We start from the raw sequence: 12244 nt of genomic DNA, 5'->3' as shown, positions 1-12244 counted from the left end.
GTTTGTTTGTATAGCCGAAGCAATAGTGACATATTATTTTAAATACTTACAGTCCAGTTTTTATATAGTGACTTGTGTCATAAATAACCTAAAACCAAAATGAATCAGTATTGTACAAATACATTCTCGGTTTTTAGAAGAATTCGACCTTTTGATGAATCTTCCAACTGACTTTTCAAACACTTTGCTGCTAAGAATTTTGTTTACGTCCAAAACTGCCTTCTGGAAATCACAATTCAAATTTTAAAAAATCATTGAAGGTGTTTGATGGTGTATAAACAGGGAGGCCATTTCTCTCCGTTACGAAAAACCAACGAGTCTCATATTGTTCAAAAAATGGGCTTCTAAAATAAAACACTAATAAAAAACGTAAGACCTTAAAAAGATATCTAAATAATGTAATATAATGTAAATTTAGTAACTAATACTTAGGTAAAACAGCAAATACTGTATATCTAATAAAGGCGAGGATTGATTCCTAGAAACCAGGCTGTTATAAAAATGTTGTTAGGTAAACCTAAACATTCTCTTAGGTCTGAGCATTCAGAACATTCTCGAAGGAATGATACACGGTCATTCTCAGAGAAATAAGACAGTCTTCAAGATACAGACGGTTGATGCCTAAATAAGAATGTATGAGATTAAGGTCCTCGAGAGAAAATCGCACCAACAGGGGCAGATCACTGCAAAATTTTCACCCAGGCCAAGTGGTTTTTTGGCGCCTCCCCTAGTCCTATATGAAACTCTCTTCTTCCACGGTGGAATGGAAAAAGATGATGTAACTGACGCTACTTTACAAGAATATAAACCAAAAAAGTCATTAGAAAACACGTTATAAAATTTACTTTTTGAGGCTCGTTTTGGCGCCCCGGCCAGTCGCTCGGGTTACTAAGCTCTTGGTCTGCCCCTGCGTACCAGGATCACTTCATCTCAACGTTTACTGTGCAGTTGGACAGAACACGTGATGCGTTTGAGAGACTGTTGGCGAAGGCTCTAGAACATTAGAGACAGAAGATCCGGCGGCAAACTTAGTACGTTTAACAATTCGTAATTCTATAATCGTAATAATATGATAGGATGAGTCGTAATGTATGATTTTCAAAATAACAAAACTATCAGTACTTGGAATATTTGACAAGAATTCAACATTTAACTACTGACAACAGTGGAAACAGTGACCTTGATTGCTTAGAAACAACGTGAAAAAGTACTGCCGTGACTGGTAAACAACTAACCCTTCCCTTCATTTTGCTCACAGCACGTGCAACTATGTGTTAGATGCCAGCTATCCCTAACTGTATAATAGTACGGGAAGACAACTTTGAATTGCCCGAAAGAAAAAATGCAAGTGACAAAATAAACATTTATAGCTAGAATAACTAAGAGAAAACCACTTCTGGCTGTATACTACCGTTTTTACTCTATAACGATAAATATTAACACCGGAAGTAGTTAATTCCTGCCATTTTCGGTTTGAATGGAGGGCAAACACAGAACATGATACCTATTCTTAAAACGCTAAATTCAATAAAAGCTCTCGGGGGTACACAGTACAAGGCCTTTGCTCAGTACATGAAGTTGCTATTATTTCGACATAATTCACTTCACTTGGCTGATAACGCTTCTTCTAAAATCTCACACCAAATTCTTACGGCAGCTGAATCCTCTGGTTAAGTTTTTTTTAGGTTCCTCGGAGTTCAAAAACCGTGTACTGATGACGTCACAGAGTACTTCCCTGAAGGGTACTGACCTGCAGGAATACTACAAGAAGACTTGGAAGGGCAACGATATTCACTAATACACTAAACATTTAGATAGAGGGAATAATGGGAATATATTTATCTATGGTATATGTCTTGGTGTCTTGCAGGTGGGCTACTTGTTGAACTATGGCCAGTTTGACTATTCTGGGATTTTCTAAGTTTCAGATTCTTATTGAATGTTGCAGTCTGTTGTCCTTATTTAAAAAAAAAAAAAAAAAAAAAAAGAGTATCATTCTGAAGCGCAGAGCTAAGAGCGGTTGTCCGGGTCGTCCTATGTAATGACCGCTACTGCACACATATGAATGTAATACTAAATATCAATTCGTAAGCGCGTCCGTACGTTAATTGTATCAATCCTCTAGCAATGCGTTGTTACAGCTTTGTAAAACCTCGTAACAATTTTGGCACAATCTGTAAGAACGTGTGACCATGTCATGTAAATTTCGGCGGACTGTGACTGTCGACACAAGCCGTGGAAAGTGTTGCCGTCATTTGCACCGTAGACGCACGACAGTTCTGAGTGACAATCCGCTTTAACACTTGGCGGGACCTGTCACGGAGGATTTTCATCAGACGACTGTTCTTCTTTGCTCATGACGTTTTACCATGGGTTTTGTAGGCCATTGTCACCTTGAATATTGTCTCTCGCAAAACATCCAACATACATGCCACTTTCGTCACGTTTGTATCACATAATTGAGCCCCAACATTTTGCCCTCTTTGAAAACCAAGCTCAGTTCACTGCACACGGCACTTCTCCTGCTACTCACGTAGCAGTCTAAGGAGTTTGCCCTAACACATCACTATTAACAGCTGGGCGCTGCGGTCTCCACAAGACCGTTGCCAACCCAGACACCTGGCGTATTTTCACTTCATGTGTTTCCATTACTCTTTAACCATCTGTATACAATATTAACATTCTGATATATAGTAAACCATAACGCAGCATCAGTATTTGATTCTTTCATGTATTCAATTATTGATTATGAATTTACGGAGTTTCTAAGACTGTGACAATCATTTATATATTGTAGTTTAAAATTTCTCGTAATGGAGATAAGGTTTAAATTTAGCAAGACATTGCCGATACATTTGCCAGTCTCAATTTATATTATATTTTATATTTTTTAAGAACAGCTAGTTTAAATTACTTGAAATTCCTATAAAAGCCAGTATTTTTCAAAATTAATGTTGTACAGTCAAGTTCACAAGAGAAATAATTTGTTCTCTTCCAACAAAGCGATGTTTTATACATGGTAACTAGCTAATCTAAGATATTAATGGTACTTATGCGATAGAAATTTTTCAGACAGTCACAGTGGAATATTTAATAGAAAAGAATTAAATGCAATACGTTTAACGAAGAGACCCGTTATTTAGTTAATTCGAAGGTAGTCATAAAATAAATTTTAAAAAAGCAAAATAAAAACAATGAAGGCATTCAAATCACCAAATAGAGACACTTAGTTTTGAAGACTGAAGTCTCGTTGTCAGAATGAAGCCAAGAAAAAGTACGTATAAACGAACCAGTTATATGTTTTGATTATTATTATTATGTCTTTCTTCATTCTCCGTCACTCTGATGACGAGATGTTCTGTCTTGAAAGCTAAATGCAATTATTCAGTTCATACAATGTGCTTGATGTAGGGGCATCCACCAATCTTTTATATATATATATATATATATATATATATATATATATATATATGTGTGTGTGTGTGTGAAAATTTAGTGCCAAAATAGGCCTTCTGCAACATCACTGTTGATTATATATTATCTGTTAAAAGGCTTAAGAGCTATTTTTTACCAGCAATTAACCTAACTTCACAATTTTTGAGGTACTTATCAACTATCAGTTACAGTAATGTTATAAAATTTCAGGACCCTTATCTACCGTACCAGTCTAAGATCACTAACAATATACCTGCTTCAATTAAGCACAAATGGAAACTGTTTTCCTTCCTTCCTTCTAGAGGTACACGACGTCTCTGTGATAGAAGTCCCTGTCACAATCTCAAGCCATGTGAATTCATGGTGGACAACATTTGTCCATGGGATCTCTCGGGGTTCTCCCGTTTCCTTCATAATCAATCACTTTCATTAACCATTTGTCTCCTTTAGTCTAAAAGACATAACCGTGGGACGTTAAGAGCCTGACATACTAAAAATAACATAAAATTTGCCATTTTTCTTTCGCTTGTTTATTCATAAGTGAAAGGAGATCATGAAATTCAACTTACCACAATCATAGATAATGTTATTCTACAACAGAAAATATGAACATGAAAAATTTTAAATATTGCCATCCATAGAAATTACAGTGTTGCCAAAATAACATTTCCCCCAAAATCTAAGTTACGGCAGAGACTAGAGGAACGAACTCAACTGCATTTGATTACGTATCATGTTGTCTTGGAATCCTGTGAACTACTTTTCAAATAATAGTTGTATTTAGTTTGTAATAAACAAAATAGTTTTAACATACAGTTATTAAAATTAAATAATAATCTTATATAAAAATTAGTTCACAAGATACCAAAACAACATGATACTTTATCAAATGCAGTTGAGTTCGTTCTTCTAGTCGCTGCCTTAACTTAAATTTTGAGGGAAATGTTATTCTGGCAACACTGTAATTTCTATGGATGGCAACACTGAAAATTCTTTAGATTCATATTTTCTATTGTAGAATAACATTATCTATGATGTGGTAAGTTGCAGATGGCTCTTTGACTTCACATGCAACACGCCAAAATCAATTTGAAAATTATATCATCACTCTACTCCTGTTTTTTAAGGCAAGAATATCGAAATCACACACAGAGATAACAGGGTTTTTCAAAATGAATATCGAGATTTTAAGGCTTTGTAGTATTAATTACAATTAACTTTTATTAATAAATTATAAACAAGATATCAAATGAAAGAGCAACTTGAACAGTTTTGTACACACGGGTGCGTATGCACTGTTTCTTCTGTCTGCCGTTAGAAAGCGCTGAAGATGGCGACTAGTGAGCAGAAAAGCTTTTTTTATGTTTACATTTGCAAAGACTAAATCTGTAGTTACAGTACAACGTGGTTTACGTATTAAGTTCAATTGAATGTACGAAGTGGTAATATCATCCGTAGATGGTATCATCGGTTTGAAAACACCAGCCGTCTGTGCAAATGGAAGAGTGCGGGGTGATCAAGAGTGACTGAAAACCGTGTTGAACGAGTGAGAGAGTCTCACGCGTAACCCCAAGAAATCAATCGGAATGCTAGTTGTGAATTGGCAATTCCAGTGACGTCTGTGTGGACAATTTTAAGGAGATTGAGAAATTTAAGAAAGAGGATTGAAGATGCTGTTGCAATAATTACTCCAAACACACTGATCAAGATTTGGAAAGAACTCGCTTATTTACTCGATGTGCGCCGTGTGACGAATGGAGCTTATATTGAACACTTGGAGCAAAAAAATGTTTGAGTTGCTCTTTCCTTTGATGTATTATTTATAATTGTACTTTAATGTAAATACTACAAAAAGCCTTAAAACCTCGATATTTATTTTGGAGCACCCTGTAGGAAATTACGGTTGAGTTGAAGTTTCGTGCTTTTACGTCCTAATGGAACGCTAACGTTATGGAGGACAAGAAACTTCGAACCACAATTGAGGCTAGAATTCGACGCAGAGGCGAGTTTACAGACTATTATTCAAGATCAACCCTCACAGAATACCACATTATTTCATCTCTAAGAGAGCCTGATTGCAGGACCACGCCACTGGCCCAGCAGGAAAACATTATCGTGTAAAGTTATCTAATTTACATTGATACAAAAGAAACATTTTTGTTTCAATTTATCTTGTTGCGCCTCCGCATTACAATCTGCCTTTAGATTGGTTGTTATTTCTGTTCCTTGTTGAAACATTGTCTGGTTTAATAAGTAGTCCTTGTTCCCTTTTAGCGCCTAAATTTCGTTCCAAAATGAGCCTAGGTAAGGCATATAAATTAAAGAGCCTCAATAGTCAAATATTAGAATGTAAATCATTCTAATCATAATGTATTAGAATGTTATAAATTGGAGTTTTGAGCTATATTTTAAAAGCCAAAGCCCCAGTCGCGCTGGTCTGCCGGTTTCACCAAGGTCAAGCAGCTGTAGATCTAATCAGCACTTTGATGATCGTTGAGAAAACCCAGTATGATGTTGGAGAAATAGTGGAATTCCAGTCAAGACGACCACATTCACCAACTAAAATCGCCAACTAGTTGACTTAAATCCTTTCTGGGCCATACAGTTACTATGAAATTAAATGCTATATAATTCCACAAGGTGTCCTCCTTTGTTTGTGCGAACTACGTATATCTTATTTTTCTTTGATTGTACAAGAAAATTAACAGTTACCTTTAAAATTGGTGGCCACAGATGGGACACAGATGATTTGGTTGAACTTGTGCCTGCCCTTGTCCTTGTCCACCATTGGCTCCTGCTGCTTGGGCTGCTTGCTCCTGGATTAGTGCATATTCAGCTTTGACACGATCGAGTTCACGCTGCAAAAAAAATTAAAAGACAAATAACAACAAAATACAAAGAGGCTGTCCTTTCTCTTCCTTGGTCTTTTCGAGTTATAAACTTTATGATGTATATGGATTGCCCAAGTGAAAAGGATACTTTGCCTGTAACAGGGTAGAATCTAATCGAAATGGCGAAATATGTTTTACGATAGATGGGTGGGTTAATTCCCAATTTACATTCGTAGTGAACGGTTTCCGTAGTTGGAGAAAATTGTTTTGCGCAGTGAGGTGCATTATGGATTCCTCCAGATCAGCACAACGAGCTGTTGCCCAATTTCTTTGTGCAATAACCGTGCATGCTTCAGAAATTTAAACTGTTAAACAAGCATGCGCAGTGAGAAGCTCTCGAACGAGATAGTGTTACTCCAGGATAACGCTAGGCCGCATGTGGCCAAGGAGATTCTAGACCAGCTGAAAACATTTCGATGGGAAATCTTCAATCATCCTCTGTTCACCCTTGAAATCTTCCCATGTGTCTCCCAGTTCTTTATCCTTTTAAAAAGTTACTGAAAGGTTACCGTTCACCTAGGACTAAGAAGTGCAGAGCACAATGGAACAATGAATCTATCAGCAACCCACCCTTACAGCACAAGATGTGTTAGGCATGCGCCATTTAGATGTTCTAAATTCATCTCCCACATTTGATGATTTGTTGCTTCTTTTTCTAAGCGATGGTGCACTAGAAGCAGCAAAAGCATCAATTTTGTTAGATGACGACTGTGGCCGATCATTTGAAAGTAAATATAGAAAAATCATGAAATAAAGTAAATAGACACTCGTCATTTTGTTATAACATTACATGCAGAACAGATTTTATCTGATCCCAAACGGTTATAGTCGAATATACGCGGTTAAAGGAGCACTCGGATTATCCAAATTCAACAGACCTCAACAATTTATCCCTCTACAAGCGACGTTCTCTCCATCGCCTCCGTGGCAGAGTTGGGAGAGCACGCGCCTAGTAAGCCAAAGATGGGTGGTTCGCGCCCACCCTAGGGTGCGCTTTTTTTAAACTTGTTTAATGTGTTTTTTAGACTCGCCTTAATGTAAACATATTACGCATATAGGTGATTTAACATATTTTGGGGGAGTAATTTTGTAATTTATTGACACTTACGGCATGGGGAACATACCTGAAACATACTAGGCACGTTCCGCAGGTACATGTCAGGCATGTTCCTAGGGGCGAACATAGACTGTGACTATCACTTGCCATTCATGTGATTTCTCTCTCAGAGGTACATAAGGCACATACTGGACACATTCTCGTGTACCTAAGGGAACATGATAGGCATATGCCTGCTATGTAATTGTGCTGTTAGGGCAGGAGCTTCTGTACTGAAACCATCCACTCTTCCAACTCGCTGTGATCATCATATTACACATTAACTGCACTTCACATATTCTGTAATAAACTATACTAGTAGCTCGTGATCGACTTTTTGGCGATCACTGATTTGGATTTAACATTTCAACAATTGAATCAATCATTACGAAAAGGCCATATGTCCATCCCTACCACATTTTCATTTTAGTGCAAAGTAGTGACGAGTTGGAAGAAACGCGCATCCCCTGTGAAAAGATCAAATTGTCTGGTCACATTATGTTACGTATCTTACAATATTGCCTCAATATCATCGATGCCATTGTACACGTCGAGTTTGCAATTCAAAGTTTTTTTTCCCTTTCTCCTCAACAATTTACTTTGGTGGATATATGGCCTTTTCGAAATTTTGATGAGATCATACTTTCAGTATGAATTTGCGGAACACGGCGGATCAGTGACAGAGTACTTACCTCTGGTATGGTGGATTCCTGATTCGATCCCCGGCCAAGTAAGTTTGTAGTGGACAACATCGTGTCTGCAGGTTTCCTCGTGGGTACTCCCGTTTCCTTCCACATCCTCATTCCACTAATTGTTCCATCATTCATTCATTTGCCTCAACCATCCATCTCTACCTTAGCCTAAAGAGCGTAAGCGTGGGATGTTAAGCTGAAAGATTTCATTACATTTTATTGATTTGAGTTGAGTTGATTTTAGTTTAGCGTCCCTTTCAGCAGCGAGGCTATATGAGACGTGGACCTACTGATTAATGTGGAATCCGAACCACATGAGCTCCCGCCGGGAACCGAACCCGGGACTCCCACGCCAAAGGCGCGTACGCTAACCGCTTAGCCACGAGGGAGCTCTCATTTCATTTTAGTATCAGTTTCATTTCAATAGGTGGCGTGGCTATTTCGATATACAAAAAAGTAGTCACTCTCGATTTTTTCAAAAACTACGCATAAGAATTTAGAATCACCCATATTATTTTGTTATGCTTAATGAGATCTACCATTTGGTACGTACATGCATAATCTTTTACTTTTTTGTTTGTTTCTTCGTTAAACGCCAATACTACTGTGGAATGTAATTACTGTTATTTAACCCTCGCAATGAGGGGATACTTAGTGCCCACCTCAGTATGTTTTTTTATAATTATTCTTCTAATCGTTTCTTTAAAATTGTAAAAAAAGAAAAAAAGAAAGAGAGAAAGAAAATTATTGTTCAACATGTTTAGCTAAAGCGTATACCTCACGGTGTTGCAAATGGAACGTTAGTGTATCTCATAAATTTGCTATTTTAAGTCAGTGAGCACAAAGTGATGTGACACACATTTAGAAGTGTCACTCCTAGATAGCAGCATAACAAATTAGGGATGGCCAGAACCGGTTTTCGGCTCTGAACGGATCCGGCTCTAGAAGATCCGGTTCCGGAACCGGTTTTTCGGATCCAGGTCTGGAACCGGTTCTGGAACCAGTTCTGAAAACCGAATCTTCAAGAACTGGTTCCTCGCGGAACCGGAACTTTGTGGCCATCCCTATAATAAATAGCTATTAGTCTTATCCTCTGTACTGTTCACTTCAGTCACTGTAGATCTTTGTGAGAGTTTCCAATTTCTTTCTTTTGCGAGATGTTTAATCTTAAGGGTCTTCACTACAGCGAAATTAAACTACCGCTAATTTTAGAGTTCTTCTGTAATATCTTCAAAACAAACAAAAATATTCGAAAAGCAAAAACGTAGTGCACTAGACAATATTATTTTGCATGTGATACCGTCACCACAACTCACCTATCTGTTTTCGATTTGCAGCTGTAGATAGATTTAGCATTTGTGTGTGTGTGGGGGGGGGGGTCTTTAAATAGCGGCATACCAAAAGCAGATAGGTAAATTGTGATAAAGGTATCACAACCAAAATCACATTGTCTAGTTCACTACGTTTCTACTGTTCGAATATTTTTATTTGTTTTGAAGATATTACAGAAAAACTCTTAAAATTAGCGGTAGTTTAATTTCGCTGTAGTGAAGACCCTTATAAGGTAGATACAAAATTACTCACCCCCTTGGGAGTCCGCGTTACAAAAAATGCCTACGTGATGCGAGGGTTGATATTGTAAGTAATAACTTCATACAATACGAACTTGATAGCTACAACTCAGCAGTAAGAAACAGCTGATAAGTACAAAATTTATCACATGATCATATAAAAAAAAAAAGAAATATCAACGACTTACATGGATATCACCTAGTCTTCGTTTGGCATCTTTGATCTGCGCCTTGAATCTTTCTCTTGCCTTTACAATGGCCTCTCTTTTAACGCGTAGGTCCTCTGTTTGACGCCGTATCTCCTTATCCAGAATTACTTTAGTCCTGTAATAAGATCATACATATGCAGCAATTTTCAGATGGGTACTAACATAATGACATTTATATAACTAAACGAGTAGATGCACCACTTGAAGAGTCTCTGTCCCAAGGATCTTATAAAATAGAGGATCTGCCCATATATATCTTCATCCTATTAAATAATGAAGCCAAAAAACAACCGAGCATCGGCACGTCTGATTGGTTACTCTCGTTTCCGCCATCGTCTGATTGGCTACTTTTGTTTCCGCCATGTTTGTTGGCTCAAAACATTGCGATCCTATTGGGTGGAGTGAGCAGAGTAGGGGTGGCGAAACTGTGACGTATGGCTTCAAGATTTTGTTGTAAGGGCAGATCCTCTATTTTATAAGATCCTTGCTCTGTCCGGAAAACAGAAAAAATCTCAACAACCAGTGATGATCTCAAAAGATTTCCCCAGGGGGGATATTTCTTTTTTGAATCGAGTTTCGAGCGTTTCTTTTTTGAATCGATCTGGCGTTCTAAGAATAAATACAATCTTCTCTTTTTTAGAACTTTATTCAAACCGGAAGTGACAGAAATCAACCACTTCCTGTTTTAACGTTGATCACTCTAGAATAAAAACAAAACAAAAGATAGCGAGAAGTCAATTTCTGCAAATCACTCAAGCGTTCCAAGAATATATTCCATCTGCTCTCCAATCTCTGTACTAAAACCGGAAGTGGTAGAAATCTACTAAAATGGGCGCTCGAAGGGGAGGGCAGAGTGGGGCCCGAGCCTCCCCCTGGCTCTCGAAAATGTATTAAATTTCTTAAGATTTTCTTAATACAAATAAAAAATACCAAACTTAATACAGAAACCAGGGATTTAAGCCTCCCTAGAAAATTTTCTTCGGGCACCCATGTCTACTACTACTTCCGATTTAAGTATTAACTGAAAAAATATTACGCCGTATAAACACACCTCCTCCACGTGGTGCACACCAGACTCTGCTGCTTGTTTAAAAAAAAGGCTGGTCGAATAAGGTAGCCTTCACACTAGGATCCTGTGAGCCGTTTCGCGTGCGCTGTCGCTGCTGGCTTTCACACATGTACTTCGGTGCAAGTGAGTCGCGGCTCTGAGCTGCTATGCAGATCATCTCGCCAGTAGCTGGCTCGAGCGGTCTTATGACAGCCCTTCACATGTGAGCGTGAACTCCGTTGGAATGGAGAAAAATGTACACATATACCGGTATTTGAAGTTGAACATTTTCTCATTTTGGTATTACTCTGATGAAATGCACATTTTATACTCAACAGTTCGTCAAACGAAGATAAAGACATCCTAAAGTAATTGAAAATTTTTCTTTCACCTTCTCTCAGTTTAGGAAACAGACTGTAAAAATAACATGTTTCCAGTTTTCATCGATTTATATGATGAAACCAATGAAACCGCCCTATCATTGCTTTGTTTTCACGATCAGACTTCATGCTAGCACTAACAATACTACTCAGGTATCGAAAACTAGTCACCTGTTCTAATTTCTCTCCTTCTACTTCTAACTTTGGCACTGACTGCTTCGTTCCAATCACCATGGCTTTTGTCTTTCTAACGTTTAATTCTACCCCATATTCAAGATAAAATATCCTATTTGATTTCACCCAGATTTACTTCATCTTTGCGTAACAAAGAGCATTTTATGCGTATATACAAAATCGAATAACAAAAAAAAAAAAAAAAATGTTTTTCTCTAAATATATTCGTGATTTTGACTTGTACAAAATCTTTATTATGGAAATTTCAGGAAAATAATGATTGTTTGTCAGTTTGGAAATTTCAGGCAACTTTCAAATAGATATTTTGAATGTCTAGAGACAGGGGCGCGTCACTTAGACTTCTACCTCATACTAATATTCAAAGGAAGGCTGCAACACATAGTGTCTGAAAATATAGTCTATGATTTGAAAAAATGAAATATTTGAGTTTTACATCCTACGGTTATACCGGCCAGGCTAAAGGAGACAGTGATGATGAGAAATAAAGGACATGGTGGAATAAAGAAAGAGGGAGGAAACGGGAGAACTCCGAGGAAACTCACGCACACGGTGTTTGTCCACCATAATTTGCAATTTTTGTTTTGAAATTCTCATATATGCTTACTGCATCTGAATGCCCCCCCCCCAAATTTACAGAGAAATCGGCGCCCTTGCTTACGTCATGAAGGTTTATGATTCACTTCATGAAAACGTTATTTTTATTATTTATTTATTTATTTATTTATTT

General features: G+C 37.6%; 1 protein-coding gene across 1 annotated transcript in view; it reads right to left on the bottom strand.

The window, feature by feature from the left end:
* LOC145688860 (uncharacterized) overlaps positions 1–12244 on the bottom strand; it is a 29550-nt gene that overhangs the window by 1108 nt on the left and 16198 nt on the right. Inside the window, exons 4-5 of the mRNA XM_081763028.1 lie at positions 9874–10009; positions 6148–6293 (exon numbers count right to left, since the gene is read on the bottom strand). Coding sequence (XP_081619154.1) covers positions 6150–6293; positions 9874–10009 — 280 coding nt within the window. The 3' untranslated portion in view covers positions 6148–6149. The remainder of the gene's footprint in view (positions 1–6147; positions 6294–9873; positions 10010–12244) is intronic.

Source organism: Thermobia domestica, chromosome 7 (assembly GCF_964235325.1).
Source record: "Thermobia domestica chromosome 7, izTheDome1.hap1.1, whole genome shotgun sequence".
In the NCBI taxonomy this organism is placed as follows: Eukaryota; Metazoa; Arthropoda; class Insecta; order Zygentoma; family Lepismatidae; genus Thermobia; species Thermobia domestica.
The sequence above is the reverse complement of the archived record's forward strand: the minus strand, read 5'-3'. Positions and strand labels throughout refer to the sequence as shown.